Source organism: Enhydra lutris, unplaced genomic scaffold (assembly GCF_002288905.1).
Source record: "Enhydra lutris kenyoni isolate GAN:26980312 unplaced genomic scaffold, ASM228890v2 scaffoldscaffold10, whole genome shotgun sequence".
In the NCBI taxonomy this organism is placed as follows: Eukaryota; Metazoa; Chordata; class Mammalia; order Carnivora; family Mustelidae; genus Enhydra; species Enhydra lutris.
The window spans coordinates 21,500,965-21,523,581 of record NW_019154094.1 but is presented as its reverse complement, the minus strand read 5'-3'; the positions used below and the strand labels follow the sequence as shown (position 1 = coordinate 21,523,581).

The 22,617-nt window shown below is 42.2% G+C and overlaps 1 protein-coding gene and 1 long non-coding RNA gene across 2 annotated transcripts in view; one reads left to right on the top strand and one right to left on the bottom strand.

The window, feature by feature from the left end:
• The window catches only part of LOC111143965, a 312,577-nt gene extending 290,285 nt beyond the window's left edge, over positions 1 to 22,292 (bottom strand). The window contains exon 1 of the long non-coding RNA XR_002640350.1: positions 22,208 to 22,292. This is a non-coding gene — a long non-coding RNA (uncharacterized LOC111143965). The remainder of the gene's footprint in view (positions 1 to 22,207) is intronic.
• Positions 19,865 to 22,617, top strand: part of LOC111143964 (ADAM metallopeptidase with thrombospondin type 1 motif 9) — a 164,532-nt gene continuing 161,779 nt past the window's right edge. The window contains exons 1-2 of the mRNA XM_022498000.1: positions 19,865 to 19,979; positions 20,580 to 20,971. Coding sequence (XP_022353708.1) covers positions 19,865 to 19,979; positions 20,580 to 20,971 — 507 coding nt within the window. The remainder of the gene's footprint in view (positions 19,980 to 20,579; positions 20,972 to 22,617) is intronic.

Here is a 22,617-nt window from a genome sequence, read left to right as displayed (position 1 = left end):
GGATTTTTTCTAGTTCCATATAAATTTTAGGATTATTTGTTCCATTTCTTTGAAAAAAATTGATGGCATTTTGATAGGGAGTGCATTAAATGTGTAGATTGCTTTAAGTAGCACAGACATTTTCACAATAGTTGTTCTCCTCTTTTTTGGTCTTATTTCATTTAGCCTAATGCTCTCAAGGTCCATCCATGTTGTCACATAAGGGCAAGATTTCCTTATTTTTTTATGGCTGAGTAATATTTCATTGTGTGTATGTATACACACACACATACACATACACTATATATTAATATATCTCAAATTCTTTATTCATTGATTCATCCATCAGTGGACACTTACTTAAGTTGCTTCCATGTCTTAGCTATTGTATGAAATGCTACAGTGAATATGGGGGTGCATGTATCTTTCTGAGTTAGTGTTTTCATTTCCTTTGGATAAATACCCAGAAGTGGAATTGCTGGCTGATACAGTAGTTCTGTTTTCAATTTTCTGAGGAACCTCTATAGTGTTTTCCACAGTAGCTGCAACCATTTGTACTCCCACCAATGGTGCACAATGGTTGTCTTTTCTCCACTTTCTGTCCAATACGTCCTATTTGTTGTCTTTTTGATTAAAAAAAAAATAGCCATTCAAACAGGTATGAGATGGTATCTCATTGTGGTTTTAATTTGTATTTCCCTGATGATTAGTGATGTTGAGCAATTTTCAAGTACCTGATGGCCATCTGTGTATCTTCTTTAGAAAAAAATATATATCTAGATGTTCTGACCATTTTAATCAGATTATCTTTTGCTATTGAGTTGCATGAATTTTTTAGACATTTTGAATATTAACCCCTTCTCCTCAGCTATATGACTGACAAATACTTTCTCCCATTCTGTCGGTTGTCTTTTCATGTTGATGGTGTCCGCTCCTTTACAGAAGCTTTTGTTTGTTGTAGTCTACTTGTTTATGTTTGCTTTTGTTGTCAAATCCAAAAATATCATTGCCAAGACCTATGTCAGGGAGCTTACTGCCTATGTTTCCTTGTAGGAGTTTTATGCTTTCAAGTCTTACTCAACTCTCTTACCCATTTTGAGTTTGTGTGTGTGTATGGTGCAGAATAGTGTCCAGATTCATTACTTTGTATATGGCTGTTCAGTTTTCCCAGCACCATTTATTCAAAGGTCTATCCTTTCCCCATGGTATAGGCTTACTACTTTATCAAAAATTAATGGATAATACATTGATGGGTTTATTTCAGGGCTTTCCATTCTGTTCCATTGATCTGTGTGTCTGTTTTTATGCCAGTAACATAGTGTTTGGACTGCTATAGCTTTGTAGTATAGTTTGAAATCAGGAAATGTGATGCCTCCAGCTTTGTTCTTCTACTTCTTTTTCCCAATTGCTTTGGCTATTCGGGGTTGTTTGTAATTCCACACAGATTTTAGGATCATTTGCTTTATTTTTGTGAACAGAATATTTGTGCTGAATTTGTGCTGAATTTGTAGACTGCTGTGGTTAATGTGGACATTTTAACAATGTTAATTCTTCCGATCCATGAGCATAGAGTATCTTTCCATTTATTTATGTCTTCTTTGATTTATTTCATCAGTCTTAGAGTTATATACTTACAAATAAATTCTTACAACTAGGAATAGCGAGGCAAAAGGAAAATTGAGGAGTTTTTGATATGTTTTGACAAATTGCCCATTAGGTGACCCAATTTCTGCTTCTAACTCCAGTATACAAGATTGTGCCACAGTTCTACATTCTAACAAGATCAGGGTTCTCTCTAGTAACTATTGCCAAATGTATTGTTTTGTATGTTTTTTAAAATTTACTTTTGAATAGACAACATGTAACACAGTTTAAATATCAAATGAGCCAAAAAGCCTACAGGGAAATTCTCTGTCCCGCCTATGTACACCATCTCCCTCTGGGGAGAACCTATATTAACACTTTCTGGTGCATCCTTCCAGAAGTAACTTATATATTCTTAAATGGTAGTCATCTAAATAGACAGTCTGTACTTTGCACTTATCTATGTATCTTGGACATACACAGCTTCTTCATTCTTTTTTTATGGTCCCATACTTTTCTATTGTTGAATGTCACATACTTAAAAGTGTGTCTTTTGCTGGACATCCCCTAAAAGGGGATGTCCCCTTTTAACGGACATCCAGGTTGCCTTTTGGCTTTTGCTGCTACAGACAATGCATCTGTGAATTACCTTGTAAATTTATCACTTCCTGCATGCACAAGTGTGTATGCAAGTTCAATTTCTGGGTTACTGGGTTCAAGGAATTTTTTTTTAATGTTTTTGTTATTATCAAGAAAAAAAAAGAAAAAGGAATGTGGGACAAAACGAAAAGAAAAAATGTAAAATGTAGTGAGTCTGGTGGTTGTTAAATGGTGGGAAATGTCACATATTTTTCCCAGATTGCACATCTCTGAAGTTTCTGGTTTTCTTTCAATAGTCTCCCTCGTCTGTTAAAGGGGTTAGAAATTTCAAAAGAGCGGGGCCAGGAAAAAGAATGGGTGCTAAAAACCCAATAGCGGAGCTGCTTCTAATCATACAACAGCTGTTTTGCCACCAGCTGGATTCCGATAAGGAAGAACAAATGCCTTAGAACAGGGAGGGCTGAGCCTTTAAGCCCTGGAGGTGATGTTACACATTTTCTCTCCAGAAATCCCAAATGGAAATATGTTTAGTATTGGAAAATAATTTTTCCGAAGATGAAATCATCTCAACATCAAGGGTTAAAACTTCAAAACCTCAGTTAACGTGCCTTTATTTACCAGTGATTTTTTTAAGTTGCTTTCATTCATTTTAAGTAAACTTTTAAAAATAACATGCAAACAGCAAAGTGTGCAAATTGTAATCATATAGCTTAATGAATATTCTCAAAGTGAACAAATCCCTATAACCACCACCACCATCAAGCAAAGAACATGATCGCATCCCAGAAACCCCTGTTGTGCCCTTCAAAATGACCATTCCCCCGCAATCACCATTTTCTGTCACCATCAATTAATTTTGCCTGTTTTTTTTTTTTTTTAAGATTCTATAAATAGGAAATGTAGAATTCACTTTGCTGTGTCTGGTTTCTTCTGCTTGACACTATACAGAATTCATGGATGATTTTATTTTTAATCGTGTGTGTGTGTGTGTGTGTGTGTGTGTGTGTGTGTGTATGTATGTGTATGGCTTCATTCATTCAACAAATATTTACTAAGCACCCAGTGCAGTTAAGCACCATGCAAAGTACTGGGGAAACAGTGATGATGATACAGACAATGTGTCTGTTCTCCTAGACCTTACATAAGTCCTGGCTATGAAAATGAACATCTGAGAAGCCAAAAGTCATTGCTTTCCAAGGAGACAACACAATAGTTCAAAAGTATCCAGTTGTCTCAAAGGTCATAGGTGTGGTCAGGCTCAAGTGTGCTCCCATAGATTTCTGCATGTTCATCTGCGGGATCTCCTAGCATCATTTACTTGCTGTATGAGAGGCAGAGGCTTGCAAAGTAAAAATCGCAGTTGCCTTTTCAGAGCTGCATTCCAGCACAGCTCCTGCACTGAATAATTGTAACATGTCTGCCAGGCAAGACTCTGGGGAAGGAAGCTGTCTGTATCTTTGAAATACTATTTCAAACACACTTGTTTTGCAGAAAAATTCATAGAGCGTAAAGGCCATAAAATGTTTTGTTTCATTTTCTTTTCTTTTAAGCGATAGTGTCTGCCCTTTTCTCGGTTTAAGAAATGGGTTGGGAGAAATACTTCGTGTGGTCAGGGGAGATTTTTAATTAACCCCAACATCAGGAGGGGATACAGAGGCTATTATCTCAAGACCTCACAGAAAGGCAAATATTCTAGTGTAGGCATATATTAACTTCAGACTTGAGAGTAATTATGGACATTTGTAAATGACTTTTTTAAAATTAAATTAAAAATTAATTAATCCAGTCCAATATTGCAGTAATTAAATACGTGCATTTAAAAATATTAAGAGCATTACGTATAAATCTCAAGTCCCTTTACCCACCACCCTCAAACATGTGCCTTCTCCCTTTCTACAGGTATGAATTTAGAGTGCATCCTTCTAGATTTTTTTGTCTTTATGCACAAACACGTATGTGAGTTCTTCATAGAAATGATACACACATCAATGCTGCAACTTGCCATTAGTCCTTTAACAACAGTTTTTTAGATCTTGCCAGCTGATGTCTACCTGGTTCACTCCTCTGAATTGCAGTGCCATATTCTGCCATATGAACATATCATTCTCTATCATGTAGCCACTCTTCTGCTAAGGACATGTGGTCTCATTACAAGCAATACTGTCATGATCATCCCTGGCACGCATTTTTACGTAAGTGAGCAAGTATTTCTCCAGGGAACACATCAGGAAGGGACTAGATCATGCCATTGCTTCTTTAAAAGAGTGTCTTGGTCCTTAGCGCCAAGAAAGCTCCCTGAAGTCTGTGTAGGTCTTAATTGTTATCTGTATGGGAGCACCCAGCACAGAGCCTCCCAGCCAGTAACCAACTGCCTTCTGCAACACTAGTGGAGGTCCAGGTTTTCCTTTTATCTCTCTACCTCTCTAAGTCTCGGTTGGTTCTTCCTTGACTGTGAATCATTTAAAAGGTAGCGTCCTGGGGTGCCTGGGTGGCTCAGCTGGTTAAGTGGTTAAGCATCTGCTTTCTACTCAGGTCATGATCTCGGGGTCCTGGGATGGAGCTCTGGATGGAGCCCCATATCAGGCCCTGCAGGGAGCCTTGCATTAAGCCACAGCAGGCTCCCTGCTCAGCAGGGAGTCTGCTTGTCCCTCTTCCTCTGCCCCTCCCCTGACTTGTGCTCACGCTTTCTCTAAAACAAATAAATAAAAATCTTAAAAAAATAAAATAAGACGTAGCATCCTAAGGTCTCTGTTCTCAGCTTTCTCTTGTTTCTCCAGGGTCTTTTTCCTGGGTCAGAAGCTCTCTTCCTTGGCTGCACATCAGAATCAATAGGGGAGCTTTTAAAATTTACCAGTGCCCCCCAAAATAAAATAAAATAAAATAATAAAATAAATATAAATAAAATAATAAAATAAAATGAATATGATAAAATAAAATTCACCAGTGCCCAGACCCATTACCCAGAGGGTCTCACTTAATTGGCTTGCAGTGGGGTTTTTTTCCCCATGGCTTTCCACCCGATAACAGTAAGAGGTTAGAATGGAGAACCTTTTGCCCTGGGCTAGTGGTTCTCCAAGGGGGGGACCCCAGCCAGTGTATCAGCAGCCCCTTATATTTGTCAAAAGTGTAAAAGTTCTTGGATCTGACCTCAGGGTTACTGAGTCAGAAACTGGGGTAGAGCCCTCTCATATCCTTCCAGATGATTCTAAAGCATATTAAATAAATTTTGAGAACCACTGGTCCTGGGTGATCCAATGCATTTCCCTGACTTGATAAACATGCAGAAGAAAACACTGCTGTTTCTCATCTTCAACCTAAATTCCTGAACCCACCCACCTAAGTGACATTCCGTGAGAACGCCCTCTGGCACGCACCAGGCTCCCAGCTCCACTCCCATCCAACCACACTGTTTTCCCCTCAGCCTTCTTAATCTTAGCGAATGACGCCAATATCCTTCAAATTGCCGGAGGCAGAAATACGGAATTCATTTTTTAACATTTTAAAAATAGGTCCTCTATGCAGGTAGCTTAAGACCCAGAAGATATTTTTAAAAAAACAAACAATGGGAGTCTCTCTCCCATCCTCATCTCCCATTATGGACTGAATGTGCCCCCCCCCCAAGTTATAGGATGAAGCCCTAACCCACAATGGGACTGTATTTAGAGATAGAGCCTATAAGGAGGGAATTAAGGGTAAATGAAATAATAGGATTACAAATCCTTGGAATAGGATTAGGGGCCCTAATCCAACTAAGAAAGGTATCCTTCTTCCTTGTAGCAAGTGCATAGTGTACAGGAAAGTCCAGGTGAAGACACAGCCGGAAGGGAGCCAATCACAAACAAGGAGCGAGGTCTCACCAGCAAACAATCCTGCCAGCATCTTGATCTTGTACTCCCAGCCTCCAAAACTGTCAGAAAATACATTTCTGGTGCTCAAGCCATTCAAGTCTGTGGTATTTTGTTCTAGTAGCCTGTGATGGTTAATTTTATCGGTCAGTTTGACTGGGCCGGGGGGTGCCCAGATACCTGATCAGACATTATTATCCTGGGTGTTTTCTGTGAGAGTGTTTTAAGGTGAGATTATTGCTTAAATTCGTACACTGAGTAAGGTAACTTGCCCACTGTAATGTGAGTGGGCCTCATACAATCAGTTGAAGGCCTGAATAGAACAAAAAGCCTGACCCTTCGTCAGGGTCTGCCTTCGAAGTGGGACATCTGCTTCTTCCTGCCTTTAAACTCAAGCGGAAACATAGGCTCTTCCTGGGCCCTGTGGCTGCTGGCCGTCCGTCGGGTGGAACTAAACCAATGGCTGTCTTTGTTCTCAGGCCTTTAGACTGAGACTGGAACTAACCCATCAGCTCTCTTGGGTCTCCAGCTTGCTGACTCACTGTGGGTGCTGGGACTTGGCCACCGCCACAAGCCCATGAGCAAATTCCTTATAATAAATAAATCTATAATAAGTCTCTTTGCATATATCATATACAAATAAACCTGTATATAAATATCTCTTTATATATAAATCTTTTTATATTATATATTATATATTATATATAAATAATAAATCTATATATAAACATATTAATATATTATACATTATCTCTCTATATAAATATGATAATAAATCTCTCTAATAAATATTATATTTATATATAAATAAATTTCTTTATATATAAATATATTCTATATAATATTAACATATATGTATATAATACACACACACGCGCGCACGCACATCTTAGATCGGCTTCTCTGGAGAACCGTAGCCGACTAGTGCATCCCCCATCAGTCCAATTCCCAGTTTTCCTCCCAGGGTAACCACTGTGCTTAGCTTCCTATATAACCATTCAGGTTTCTTTAGAATACATAAGCAAATAAAAGTATGTTATTTTGCCACTTTTTTTAGACACACTCATAGGCACACACAAAAAGTACTGTAATAGATTCTATTTAGGAGCATTTTACCCGACAACTAAAAAACTAGTATTGGCGTAGTTTTAATTTGACTTTTACTATGAATAAAACGGAGTGCCTTTTCACAGGGCCACGCCATTTGTATTTCCTTTCTCGTGAGCTATCCATTGATACTTTTTGCAGATTTTTTTCTTTCAGATTGAAGGAAAGATCTCTCTTTGCGCGATGAGCTGAAAATACAATTTCTCAGTTTGTCATTTCTTTTAGACTTCTGGGTTTTGATTAGGATGCTTCTTCTCATGCAGAATTTATCTTTGCTTGCTCTATAATGAAGTTAAACATTTCGATTTTTTTTTCTTATATGGCTTGTGAATTTTTGAGTCCTAACTAGGAAGCCTTCCTTACGCCATGGAGGTTAAGTATATCCTCCTCTTTCCTTCTAAATCTGTCTTGATTTAGTTTTTATATTCAACTCTTGATTCATTTGATGTGGGTCAAGCCTGTATTTAAAGTGTGAGGTACAGATTATTACTTTTAGTTAGTTAGTTTCAAAACCACATGGCTGCCATGTCATTCTATCACTGGGTTGTGAATGGCCCATGTTTTCCCAGAAAGTTTCAGAAGTCAGCTGTCCCAGAAACTAAATTCTCACTGTTCATGCTGTTTCTGGCTTTTTCTAAAATCTAGTGTCTAGATTTTTCTAGTTCACCTACTTATTCTTCCACTGAATTTTCTCTTAATTCATAATCCAGTAATCACCCTATTTAATGAGATTTTATATTCTATCTTAATATCTGGTATTAATACTATAATGTGGAGATACACTGTTTTTCATTTCCAAAGTCTTCTGAGCTGCTCTTCCCAAATATACTTTGGCTTAATCTGTCTCAAACAAAACAAAAAAATAGCAGAAACAAATTGTGGTTATTTGTGTTGGGGTTCTAATCATTTTGTAAATTACCTCAGGGAGAATTGGCACTTCTGCGATAGTCAGGCATCTTCCCATTTTCTCACATCTCCTCTGGAGACTTTATTAGTGTTTTAAAAATATCACTCACTAGGCAGTACAGCGTTCTTGTTCTCTCTCTCCCTGGTGATTTTGTTGCTATTGTACGTGTGGCTTCTATTCTTTTATATTCTCTACCTGATTATTATTTGTGTATATAAAAGATACCAATTTCTGCATAAGAACTGGGAGGCTCATTCTTTTTTTTTTTTTTTTTTAAGATTTTTTATTTCTTTATTTGAGAGAGAGAAAGAACACAAGCAGGGGTGAGGTGTAGAGGTAGAAGCAGCCTGCTCCCTGAGCAGGGAGCCTGATGCCATGTGGGGTTCAATCCCAGGGTTCTGGGATCATGACCTGAGCCAAAGGTAGACACTTAACTGACTGAGCCACCCAGATGCGCCTGTGGGGCTCATTCTTGATGCCCCCTTTCTCTCTCATCCCCAGTATATCATCCCTCACCATATCCCATTGAATCCACCTTCAAAATATAGTCTACACGTGTCCGAATCCTGCCAGCTCCACTAACACCACCCTAATTCAAGCCATGGGAACATACCCCTTGTCAACTCGTCCTCAACACAGCAGCTAGAGGGATCTTTTCAAAACAAGAGCATCTTGAAATCTCCCTGCCGAAAACCATTTGCCTGGCTTCCTTTGTGCCCAAAATGAAATGCAGATTCCAGACTCCTCACCTGAAGGCGCTCTCTATCACGTGGCTTCTGGCTTCTTTGAAATCATCTCTTTGTTCACAGAACTCTAGCCACAAAGGCTTCTCCAGGTTCCAAAACATCCCCACTTCTTTCCTATCCCAGACCTTGCCCTGCTGTTCTCTCTGCCTGGACTACTTTTCTTCCCATTCTGAAGGGGGCTGGCTCCTTCTTAGTCCCTAGGTTTCAGCTTACCTATCAAGACCTCAAAGAGGTCTTCTCTGTTCTCTTCATGTACACAGTCACCCTTTTAATCTCCTCTGCAAAAATTTAGGACAGTGTTTAATTATATACGTGTTCGCCTATTTACTTACTCTGTTTTTTCTTCCCCCCTAGACTGTGAACTCTAGTGCCGTCTGCAAAGTGCGTGGCATATAGGAGATGTTCAAAAACTTTGTAGTGAGTGAATGAGCAAGTGTCCTCTCAGTTTATATAGTCAGGGCTTGAAAACGCTCTTCCTTTTTTCCTGCTCCTCAATTGTTATTCTGCATTCACATTTTAAATCCATAGCTACTGTATATCAAATGCTTATATTTCTAAGTCGCAGGCTCCCCTCAAACTCTTCTCAAAGGCCTGCCTATCCTAAATCTCTTCCCAATGTTTGTTCACAGATGCACAAAATGTAGTTATTTTCGAATAATGAAACATGTATTGAATGGTACAGAAACAGCTGAATTTATGCATAATTTATGAGAAAAATCCCCTTTGGATGGTGACACCCTAATATTTTCTTTATATATTGTCTTTTTACTTAATTTTTTTTCTCATTAAGGAAAGTTGTATTTTCTTGTTGTGAAAATTATTAACAATATGGAAATGGGTATCATAGAAATGCAGAAAGAAAAAAAGATTTCTATAATCCCCAGCCCCAGAGCTCACAGTCCTATGGTCATGGTTTGATGTATACCCATCTTCCTAGATTTTTTTTTTTTCTATGCCTATCCTATTCCAGCACAGGCTGAGATCTTGTTATTGCTATTTTATTTTGTTTTTACTACTCCAGGACCCAATTAGACAAATAACTCTGCAACATATTTGCTTAATAATACAGCTTGGATATGTTTGTGTGTTACAACACACAGCTCTTTTTACTCTTCAATAATTGTCTCATATTTCATTTACTATCCCTTGATGGTTGCCTTCCCTTTTCACCTGACCAATAAAGTGGGGAGGAGATGGTCTTGAGTTGTGTCATTGGTTTTTTTTGTTTGTTTGTTTGTTTTTCAATTTTTAGGGCTTCTGTCACTCCTTGATCAAAATAGCCACTCATGGAGTCATTTCTCTACTGTGACCTCCGTTTTGTCAGAAAAGTTCCTTAAGGGGCGCCTGGGTGGTTCAGTGGGTTAAAGCCTCTGCCTTCAGCTCAGGTCATGATCCCAGGATCCTGGAGCCCCATATCAGGCTCTCTGCTCAGCAGGGGGCATGCTTCCTCTCCTCTCTCTCTGCCTGCTTCTTTGCCTGCTTGTGATCTCTGTCTGTCAAATATATAAATGAAGTCTTTTAAAAAGAAAGAAAAAGAAAGAAAGAAAGAAAGAAAGAAAGAAAGAAAGAAAGAAAGAAAGAAAAGTCCTTTAGACCAAATACAAATTCTGCGAGGTACAGATTTGCATTCGGAATTAATGAACTGAGGGATCTACTGTAAGTAGTGCTGATTTAAACAATTTACACAGGTGCATTTGTGTGGTCTACTGTACGTAGAATGCAGAACAGCACCATCATGGTATGATTGCCCAAAAGAAAATTCTACGTCCAAGCCCTCACTTCTTATAACTGAACCTCTTGCACAGAGCCCAACAGGAGCTGAAGTTTATACCAGTTCCACTTGCCGAGCATGCCACTCATATGTACTGTCAGACCTGTTTTTTGGGGGGTGGGGGAGAAAATAAAAAAATAATTTTTTATTTTGCCAACATCCGATAGGGACTTGACACGGCACTAACTGCTAGGCTTACGTTTCCGGAAGCAACCTATTTTGTGTTATTGGTGCCAAGTAACACAAAGGTAGTGCATGCAGAATATGCCACTTACCACTGGCACTCGTTTGCTGTCACAGAACCTCCTTGCCAGGTCAAGCCGGGACACGTGACACAGTTTTTGCACATTAATTTGAAAAGTAAGTTACGCTCCCTACCCCTAGGCTCTCTCCATTGTCCTTGGTGGTCACAGTAGCTGAGATATTTTGAAAAGTTCTTGGAAAAACCTTCTTTGTACTGGGCCCCCACATAAGCTCCTCATGGGTAATTCAAATCCTGAACTACTTGTACAAGTTTAAGGCAAGCCCCTTGGCCATGTGCTGTTTCTATAGCAAGGACCACAGGGCGGCCTGAACCACAGTAAGATGCTACGCTGAACTGAGGGCCACAGGAGTTTATAAAAACGGTAACAGCCATGAGATCACTGAAGAACACTAGTGTTGTCAAGGGCCAGTCTTACATTTGGGTGGATGAGGGGTTTAAGGTGCTGGAAAGACATTTTCTCCTCAATATCCACTTGGCTTGCTATTCAGAATTCTACCATTTCTGATTCCGTAAACCAACCCCCCATTGGCCTCCTTCCCCTGTTGGCCCGATATCTGAATTTCTACTAATGTCAAGATTTCCACTCTTTGTGAGATTGTATTCCTGAGCATAAAAATGTATCATGTATTAAGGTAAATACATGACAGTCAGTATAATGTCATGGTTTAAGAGTATCAGCCTTGAAATCAGAAAGCCTGGCTTTGAAGGACATCTGGCTGGCTCAGTCAGTGGAGCATGTGACTTTTGATCTCAGGGCCAAGAGTTCAAGCCCCACACTGGTTGTGGAGCCTACTTAAAATAAAAATTTATATATTGATTTATATATATAATTATATATTAATTAAACATTTAATAAATTAAATATATAAATTAATATATTAAACATAAAATAAATTTAATAAATTATATATATATACATATATATACACACATATATATAATTTTTTTAAAGGAAAGAAAGAAAGAAAAAAGTCTGGCTTTGATTCCCCACTCACTAGCTACTAGCTGGGCAACCTTGGGTAATTTATATATCCTCTCTGTGCCTTCATTTCCTCCTTGAAAAATGGGACTGAAAGCATTCCTGTTTCATTGGGTTGTCAGGAGGATTGAACTCAGTATTCTCCATTGTGCCTAGAAATAGAAAGCCATTGTTAAGGTTTGCCATTATTATAATAAATACCATTAGGACAGACAAGCCATTAAGCATCATGGGCTGAGGAAATTAGTTTTTTGCATGTGTAAAAATTGCTTGCCATATACAAACAGGTTTTTTTAATCTTTAGAGGGAAAATTATGTTTTGATTATTTAAAAGTTCTGCCTGGAAAACAGTAGGCCCAGGGCTGGAAAAAAATGCTAGATCGGACTTATATGCTAGAATTGCTAATTTAAGCAGAATAAGAGGGAAAATCAAGCTGTTTCTAAAAATGAAAATAATTTGGGGCACCTGGGTGGCTCAGTAGGTTGAGCCTCTGCCTTCGGCTCAGGTCATGATCCCAGGGTCCTGGAATCGAGCCCCACTTTGGTCTCTCTGCTAAGCGGGGAGCCTGCTTCCCTCTCTCTCTCTGCCTCCTCTCTGCCTGCTTGTGATCTCTCTGTCAAATAAATAAATAAATAATGAAAATAATTTTAAAAGGACAAGGGGACTTGCAGCAAGTATAAATGTAGAAAAAATACATAGTAAGGAAATATTACCATGCACAGGGTTTATTTCCTTTCCCTGTAGGAGAAAGGCTCATAACTTGGTGAAGGAGATTAACAGGGAAAGGGGTGCTAGGTTGACAGCACCCTATTCTGTCAAACTGAATCAGAAATCACTCTTCCTAACTAGCAAGTGAGGTAGAGTGAGGTCCCTGATCTGAACAGAGATTGCTTACTTATGCCAGCCTCTAAGCCAAGACTTTCATTGGTCAATTCATTGTCACACCATCCCTTTGAGGTAGGTAATTATGATTCCCGTTTTCAGAATATAAAAAGGATATGGAAACTGCCATAGCATTGGTCTCTTACTTGTCACGCTCATGATCCTGAAGTAGCCATCAGGGAGAGCCTAGCTCTGAAAATTTCTACTCCTGAAAAAAGGAATCACGATAAGATTCTAATTAAAGCAAGTCTTGCCTCTCATGAATGATGATACCATTAAATATAGAGATTATGTCAATTATCCCTGGGGTTTCCTCTGTATGTGTGTGTGTGTGTGTGCGCACGCGCACTGTGTTGTGTATGAAAGAATGACTTTCATTAATTAAAAGAAACACTGGCTCTGAAAGCTAGAAATAACTTGGGGCAATCGTTAACTCATTCATTTAAGAAACATTTATTAAGTGCCTGTTACATACCACTGAGGCGATACAGTGGGAGACCGATTTGTTCCTTGCCCTCACAACAACAGAAAGTGTGAAACAAAGTTTGACAGGAGAATTTACAGGCTCAGGGGGCATATAACAACCCAGTGCCTCTCAAAATACTCCTAAGAGTTATCAGATTCCATGCTAGCATATATAAATCTAACACGTCTATGTTGAATGTGCTCTTCCACAAAATGGTGACATTGTATCTGCACACATTGTATTACTTTCTGATTTGGCTACAGTTTCAAAGAGGTGGATATGAGCTAGAAGTCCAGTACTTCTAAATCATTTGTACTTAGGAGCTGAACCCCAGGTCTGAAAGTCTCATTCCACAAGGTATCAGACAGAATGGAACAAGGAGTCGAAGCCCAGGGAGTCTGAAGCGTATATGAATGGGAATCATCTTGGACAAGAGCAAAAAGGGAATCAACAGGAAAAAGGGAATAGGAAAAGGGAATCAGCTTGGACAATAGCCAAAGCCTGGAATGACAAGCAAGAAACAGCTGGTGAGTTAACTTCATAGAACTCCCATGAGCTACTCACTGAGTATCTAAAGCCACCTTACAAACTGGGACTATGACTTTCAAAGTGGGCTTAAGAGAAGTTATTTAGAACTTTAGATTTGGCATTAAAATAAAAAAAAGTTCTTTGCTTTTTTGCGGGAAATGAGAGAGAGAGAGAGAGTACACACATGAGGGGAAAGCCGAAGGAGAAGGAGAGAGAGAATCTTTAATAGCCTCCACAGCAGCATAGAGCCCAACACCAGGCTCGATCTCATGACCCTGAGATCATGACCCGAAATGAAATCAAAAGTCTGATGCCCACCCGACTGAACCACCCAGGCACCCCCAGAAAAAAGTTCTTAAGGTGGTATTCATCAGCCCAAGTGTAAAGGCTGAATGATCAAAAACAATGGGGTGAACAGTTTTATATTCCTAGGGGTTCCAGTTAATGGAGATCACGAGCTTTGGAGGTAAAATGACTACAGTTCAAATCCGAACTCAGCACGTTCTAGCTCTGTAATACTGGGCAAGTCACTTCACCTCCTGAGTCTTACTTTCCTCAATAAACAGGGACAATAAAATCCAGATGGCAGGACTGCCAATGGAGATTAATTAGCACAAAGTTCCAACTCAAGAGAATTTTGTGTTATCATCACTAACAGTAAAACTCCTATAACTTTTGGTATACTAATAGTATACAATTATAACTTTCTCTACTGAAGTCGGTACTTGAAAGACTTTTAAAAATACGGTAGGGTCCTTGCCCATGTGGCACAAAAAGATGACAGTTTTTCCCTCTTTCCACTGCATACACATGGGACTGGATCAGAAAGCATCATGCTCGAGGTCAGAGTTGGGCCATCACCCACCCCCTGCCTAGTGCTTCACCAGAAACCTGTCTAACCCAGTCCCTTGGCTTATCTACCCAGAAACCACCCACTGCTGACCGCTCAGGAAACTATTCACCTTAATTCTGGCTCCTGGTCTTTCCCTATCATTCGGGTGTGGGTTTTCCCTTTCTGTGGAAATAGATGGCTTCGCTTCAATTCTCCTTCCTGCTGTTTCCAGCGATATTCTGCAAACAAAGTCACTTGTGATGTCATGCCTTGCATTTCCATTGGCTAGCTTCCCTCTCTCTAGTGACTAATGTCAATCATCACTCCCCTGGGATAGAGTTTTCGTGAAAAATGAGCCAACGAGGTCTTCCACTTAACCTACAATAATGTTCAATTCCAGTAAAGCCTGGGAGAAGAAAATACGCTAAGAATGGTCTCTCTGTTAACTCTAGATGACCTCCAAAAGCTTTGCTTCTTTTCAAGCAAACTTTCGTGATGCACCAGTTTACTAAAGAATCCACTTTTCTCCCTGAATGCCAGTAATTCCATATTCCTAGTCATAAAACTATTCTCTAAACTGCACATGTGTTTGTATAAAATAAGGAATATATTGACCCATTCATTCAGTAAATATCTGAGCCCCTACTACGTACCAAATTTGCTCTAAGTACCAAGGAAAGAAGTTGGGAAATGTCAGTGAAATAACTAAGATGATTATCATGAAATACTCAGCATTAGAAAAGGAAGTTACAGAGCCAAAGAAAACTTGTACATAGAAGAGAAAGTTGAGGCAATTCTCTACATGGTATTAGCTAACCTCTTCCAAACCAAACCTCTAAAACCCAGCCATGCTTTTGAGTACTCCTTTATTCATTATATATGATAGTGATTATCAATTTGGACTAAATTGCTGAAACAAAATTTGAATCCTATCTTTCACTAATGAAGGGACCTTTGTCAAATAATTTCACCGCTTTAGACCTTGCTATCCTTATGTGTAAAATGAAACTACTAATACTGCCTGCCTCATAAAGCTGCTGTAAGAATTAAATTACACGTATATTTGTACATGGTCTGGCACATGGTAAATACTCAGAAGATGCTGATGATGATGATGGTTCAGACAAAAGATCTGGACCTGAATTTTTCAGATAGTTCACGCCATTGTCCTATGCTATGATTTCAAACGTCTTCCTAATATTTTCTAGCCTTGTTTACAGACGTAAATTCAGAGGTAAGATAATACACTGGAGAAAGGATGAATGGACTCTCACGGAGGATAAGAAATTCAGAAACCCAGGTTCTTGGTCACGGCTCAAGGTCACCAAGAGATACTTGGTATCTTCCTTTCTGGTCAGCTCTTTGGAGATGACAGGGTTGTATCAGAAGCAATTTTAAAGAAGAGTAAACAGAGTTTATCTTTGAAATTCAAATCCCAGAAAGGAAGCTAAGCAGACAGAATACACAGAAGAGACTTCTGTCCCTATATAGAACAATTTCTATACTTACCTTTATCTTTATTTATATATAAAGTATAGTATTTATCTATACCTTTATTTCACCTTACTTTTATCAGGGGGAGTTTAAATTGAAAGAGAGAAAATTTGTTTCATAGAAAATATTGAGAAGTGCTATTTTTTATCCTTTATAAACTTTCTTTAATTGACATAAAATTCACATATAATATTAGTTCCAAGTACACAATGTAAAGCTCTGATATATGTAGATATTGTGAAATGATTGCCCCAGCAAGTCTAGTTAATATTCATCCCTGTCTGTAGTTACAATTCTTTTTCTTGTGATGACTTTTAAAGATCTACTCTCAGCAACTTTCAAACATACAAAATAATATTTTTAACCATAGTTATTGTGCTACAAGCACAAGACTTAATTATCTTATAACTGGAGCTTTTTACCTTTTGACCACCTTCCCCATTTTGTCCACCCCCTGCCCACACCTCGGGCAACCACCAATCCATTCTCTGTATCTACAAATTTAGTTTTTTTGGAGTGTTGTTTTTTTTTTCTTAGACTCCATATGTGAGATTAAATGGCACTTGTCTTTCTCTGCCTGACTTACCTCACTTCACAAAATGCCCTCAAGGTCCATTCACATTGCCACAAGTGTCCCTTCTTTTTTAATGGCTGAATAATATTCCATTATATGAACCACCATTCCTTTGTCCATTCATCCATTGATGGACACTTAGGTTGCTTCCACATCTTGGCTATTGGTAGTAATACTGCAGTGAGCATGGGGATGCAGCTAACTTTTCAGATTAGTGTTTTTGTGTCCTTCAGATAAATACACAGAAATGGAATTGCTCAATCCCATGGTAACTCCATTTTTAATTTCTAAAGGAATCCTGCTGTGTTTCTGGTTGCACCAACTTACATTCCCACCAACAGCACATAAAGGTTCCATTTTTTCCATATCCTTACCAAACTTCTTATTCCTTGTCTTTTTAGTAATGGCTACTTTAACAGGTGTGAGATGATAGCTCATTGTGGTTTTGATTTGCATTTCCCTGATGCTTAGTGATGTTGAGCATCTTCTCATGTACCTGCTGGTCATCTGTATATCTTCTTTGGAAAAAGTCTTTTCAGATCCTCTGACCATTTTTTAATTGATTTTTTTTTTTTTTTTTTTTTTTGCTATTGAGTTGTGTGAGCTCTTTATATATTTTGGATATTAAGCCCTTATCCAGTATATATGATTTGTAAATATTTTCTCCCATTACATAGGTTGCCTCTTCACATTATTGATGGTGTCCTTTGCTTGCAGAAGCTTTTTAGTTTAATGTAGTCCCACTTACTTATTTTTGCCTTTGTTGTCTCTGCTTTTGGTATCAAATCCAAAACATTATCACCAAGACCAACATCAAGCAGCTTACCCCTATTTCTTCTAGGAGTTTTATGATTGTAGGTCTTAACACTCAAGTCTTTAATCCGTTTTGAGCTGATTTTTGTGGATGGTGTAAAATAAGGATCTGGTTTCATTCTTTTGGGTGTGGTTGTCCAGTTTCCCAATATTTTTTGAACAGGTTGTCCTTTCTCCACTGTACATTCTTGGCTCTGTGCCATAAGTCAGTTGACTATATACATGGGTTTATTCGTGGCCTCTCTACTCTGTTCTTTTTAGTTTATCTGTAAAAGTACTATATTTTTGAGTAATTTTACAGTAAAAGTCTAGAATATTTTCCATCGGAATCGACTAATAGTTTGATTTTGTGATTTTTTTCCATTCCTTGCTAAGTTTGCAATGGTCAGATACTGTGATTATGAGGAATTTTATTTACATAATGAAAAAGATTGTGTTTTAGAAGACGTGTGTTTTAGAAAATTATTTTGAAGGTTTAAGAAAAAGATCTAAATGTCATCCTTTAAAAATCTTTGCACTTTACAGTTTCTGTTTCTGTTTTCCCATCTTTATACTGTTTATACTCATTATAAATTCCAGTAATACAGTTAGACAGTGGCACCAGTGGTCCACTTGGGTTAACAACTTACTTAGGAATTACCAAGTCATTTTTCCCTCTACCAAGAGAAATATAAGCATTACTATTTCAAGAGTAGAGGCCACTTCTAGCATATTGCTATATGGTCCTTGGTGTTGGGAGTGCTTGGTATTTCCAATGCAGAGGGCCAGCCCACTTAGTAACAGAAAACTCCAGTTCTGGGACACTTTCCTTTCTCTTGAAATTAGTGAAATTAGCACACCCTAGGTTCTTCTTGAGGGCTGGTAAAGGGGAAAGTACTTTTGAACCACCCAGGATTAAACAATTCTCTCTCTCTCTCTCCACCTCCCCTCTCCTCTCTCACTCCCTGCTCTCCTTTCACTCACACACTGGCTCACACACTGCCTCCCTGCTCTGGCTTGTCTAGGTTCCAAACTTGCATCCTAAGGCGGAGGTAGGAGTAGCCTGAAGTGTCGGCTTTGAACTACTCCAAGCATCTCTCGGCTAAAAGGAAGAAGTGATTGAGAAATCCCTCCCCAGACTGGTGCTTCCCCGCCCCCAGCACCCCCGCCCCCACGCTCGCGCCCGCGACTGTCCCCTAGCACTCCGCCCTCACTCCCCTCTCCCCCATATCTCTAAACCCAGTCTGGGCACCAAAGTCCCCGCCCCCCCCCTCACTGCCAAGAGCCGTTCTTAACCTTTTTTGGGCCGGGGACCTACAAAATGCTCTGGACTCTCTCCGGATGGGGACAGAGAGGTTGGGGGAAGAAAACAGCTTGACAGCTTTGTAAAACTTTCAAAAAACTGATCTGAAATGCACCCCGAACTTCCAGATTAAGAAACCCATCTCGAAAACTCTTGATTTAGGACAATCAGATCGAAAGTGGAACTCAGATGCCACATCTCGTTCCCACTGGGAAACTGTAGGAAGGAGAAGACGGTCCGGCACTGGGTCACTTTCACTTGTAAGAAACCAAATGAAGGGGAGAGACAGGACAGAAATTCATAAAGGGGGAAAGAGAAGAGGGAGAGAGCTGTTATAAAGACAAGACGACAGAGGGGAGGAAAGATTAAAGGGAAAAGAGAAATAGGGGAAACAGGGACACAATGGGAGGGGAGGCGACAGCACAGTGGAAGAACCGGCACAGGGCGCGGCGCACAGAGGCGAATGCGAGGAAGCGAGAAAGAGCAGAGGGAGGAGAGAGGAGAGGGATCGAGAGGCAGAAACTGGGAGCGCTGGGAAAGGGAGAGAACTTTCTCTGCACTCCCTCCCCAGCGCAGGGAGTCTCAGAAAAGCCGATCTGCACGAGGTGGCGGGGAGCGCGAGCGGCTGGCCCCCGAGCTCCGGGCGCCTCTGACCTCCGCTTCCTGGAGCCCGCAGCCGGCTGCGAGACTCGCACGGGCAGCCGAGGAGGGGACTCCGTCTCGAAGGAGGCGGTCCCCACTCGCTTCGCTTTCTCCTCCCCTCTCCTCCCAGAGGCGGGCACCCGGGGTATTTGAGCAGCGGAGGACCCGCGGCCCCCCCGCCTCCGCCCCCCCAGCCCCCCATTCAAGAAGCCGCTCCGCTATCCCTGGCAGCACAGGGCGCCCGGCGCGCCTCGGAGCGCACGTTCCGCGCCTTCTCCTGCCGGCTCCCTGGACATTATGCGGCCGAGCAGCCGAGCCCCAGTCCTCCTCCTCCTCCTCCGGCTCCTCCTGCGGCCCGAGCGGCTCAGCTCTCGGCAGGCGGCGGCGTTGCTCAGCCGAGCGCAGACGGGACCCTCGCGGCGAGACCTCAGCGACTCCTAAAGTCAAAAGTTGGCGGCGGGCGCCAGGCTCCGCGCGCTCACCGCGGCCGCTGCCTCGCGTCGCCGCCGCAGCCAAGCCGGGCAGGAGGGAGGGGGTGGGAGCCACGGGGGAGGGGTGGGGAGCACCATGCAGTTTGTATCCTGGGCCACACTGCTAACGTTCCTGGTGCGGGACCTGGCCGAGATGGGGAGCCCAGACGCCGCGGCCGCCGTGCGCAAGGACAGGCTGCACCCGAGGCAAGGTAATGAGGCTCCGGCCACCGCGACCCCTCCGCCCCAATCGCCACCTCCCCAGCCTCTGCGTCCGACAGCAGGCACCCCGCAGTGGAGGCCTCTCCTTTTCCTAGAAAGAATTATCTACGGCTTTACAACCTCTCCCTTTTTTAGGTCATTTCCAGCCAATTTCTAGAGAGAGCCGCTGTAGAACAAACTTAGTCTCCTCCAGCGCTCTTCGCTTGTAGTTTGATCTTTCCCCTTTCCCACCTCCGTGCCGCAAACTATAGTTACTTAGTAACTGGGGGTAGCAGATAGTGGCATGTTTTATTTGATTCAGGGTATTTGTCAGAATCTGAAATTATCTTACGTATTTTTGACTTTGTTCATTGCTTCCGAATGGTGTATCCTCAGAGTCCAGCCTAGTTCTTGACCGTTCCTGGCACATAGTAGGTGCTCAGTAAATATATGTGCACTGGCTGAGGGTGAAGGCATTGACTCAAATGGGCAAAATAACTGTTGGAAAATAACCCAGAACAAAGCCCTCTTCATTTTAAATTAAAACTTGGGGAGAATTGGTTTGCAGAAAATGGAATTATTGGTTCATGTGTCTCTGCTTTTCCCTGCAGTGAAATTATTAGAGACCCTGAGAGAATACGAAATCGCGTCTCCCATCCGAGTGAACGCTCTCGGAGAACCCTTTTCCACGAACGTGCACTTCAAAAGAAGGCGACGGAGCATTAATGTTGCCTCCGACCCCTGGCCTGCCTTCGCTTCCTCCTCTACCTCTTCCCAGGAGCATTACCGCCTCTCTGCCTTCGGCCAGCAATTTCTGTTTAATCTCACTGCCCATGCTGGATTTATCGCTCCAACGTTCACTGTCACCCTCTTTGGGACGCCCGGGGAGAATGAGACAAAGTTTTATTCCGAGGAGGAAACGGAGCTCAAGCATTGCTTTTACAAAGGCCATGTCAATACCAAGTCCGAGCACACGGCGGTCATCAACCTCTGCTCAGGAATGGTGAGTTGGTGCGCGCCACCCCCCTCCCCTCCCCTCCCTCCTCTTCACCTCTTCGCCTTTCTGGAAGGCGTAATTAATTGCTCTCTAGCCTAAGACCCTCACTGTGCGGAGTTTCTACTTTGGCTTTAAATATCCGCTAGCAGCTCGTCTGCATCCTGAGGTTTGGGTGACAAGCCCAGTTCGTGTGCTTACACTGGGGAGAGGCACACGCAGCCGCCCCCAGGGGGTTCGGAATGTTTTGGAGCTTTCTAGAGTCCGAATTCAGGCTCGCCAGCGCTTTCCCCAACGCTAGTAGGCGGCTTGGAAGTCGGTTTCCAAATTCCGAGAGTTGTCCTTTCTTGCAGCAAACCCTGCTGCCCAGGAGCGGAGCAGCTGAGCGTAGGGAGGACCCAACTCCTTATTGGAGCGTCTTGAGTCAGGGGTGTGGGCTGAGGATCCCCAGCCTCGGGTATGGGGAGTTCCTTCTCCGTGTCGTGGAGGGCGGTGCGTAATCTAGCGTCCCGGCGATTTCTCTGGGCCTTTTTTCACGCGCCAGGAACCCTGAGGCCGAACAGGATTGACAGGGAACAGGTCCGTCCCAGGAACGGAAGGGTGGGCCGAGGGCTCCGGGGGCGGGGAAGAGGGCGGAGCCTGCCTCCGACGCTTCGAATTTGGATAGAAATTGGGAGTGGGGGTGTGGCGCAGTCCGACTCTGCACCCTGCTGGCGGGGTGGCCCCAAAAAACAGAAATAGTGGGGGAGAGCCTGGAGAAGCTGCCCGTATGAGATTTCGGTACTTCTGGGTTTTCTGCCAGCATATGGGGTTCCAGAGAATCGAAAGACAGAGCTTACAACGCATGTTTCCCTGGAGAGGGAGGGCTAGTAGGCGCAGGCTGGCCACCTCCCTGCACTGCAAAATACGCACGTAGCAGGTTTTCCGAGCGGATACCTCGACCCTCTCCTGACCTTCCCCTCCCCATTTGCTCTCCAGTTGGCCGCACATGGCAACAGCTTTTTATCCGCAACCCCCCCCAAACTTTTGAAGACCTGTTGTAAAGTTCTGGCCAGAGGGAAAGCGGTCCTTGACTTTCCCAAACGATGTGCGTTGCTACCACGCGCGTGTGACGCAGAAACTTTCCCGGGTCAGGTTCTCCCAGCGCAACACGCTCTGCGCACTGCGCCCCAGTGATGCGTTTACTCTTCCCCTGAGGACCCACATTCCCTGTCACCTTCTCTAAGAGGGAGCACGGATACTTACCTGGGGCACTCGGTTGCCCCTTCTGTGCGCTGTTGGTGGATTCAGCGTCCCGGTCTAGATGTCGCATCCATCTCCACCGTCCTATGGAAGGGTGGGAAGAGTCTGGTGGGGAGCCAGGCAACCTTGAAGACTGGGAGGGGGAAGGTTTTAGCCTGCTGGGATACAGGCATGGGGATGGGCCCTTCCAGCCCCCAGCAAAGCGCCGGGAGCTGCGGCTCGCCGTTGAGCTTGTTTGGGGTGGGCGGAGACGGCAGTTTGACGCACGGGGGCGGGGGGGGAGGGTAAGGGGGTGCTGTAGTGAGTCATCGCTGCCCCAAGACCTAGGGCCAAAGCGCAGGAATCTTTCCATTTTTCAAAAGGTTATGGCCCGGTGGGCTTAGGTCAGGCATTGGAACCCAGGTCACCAGAGC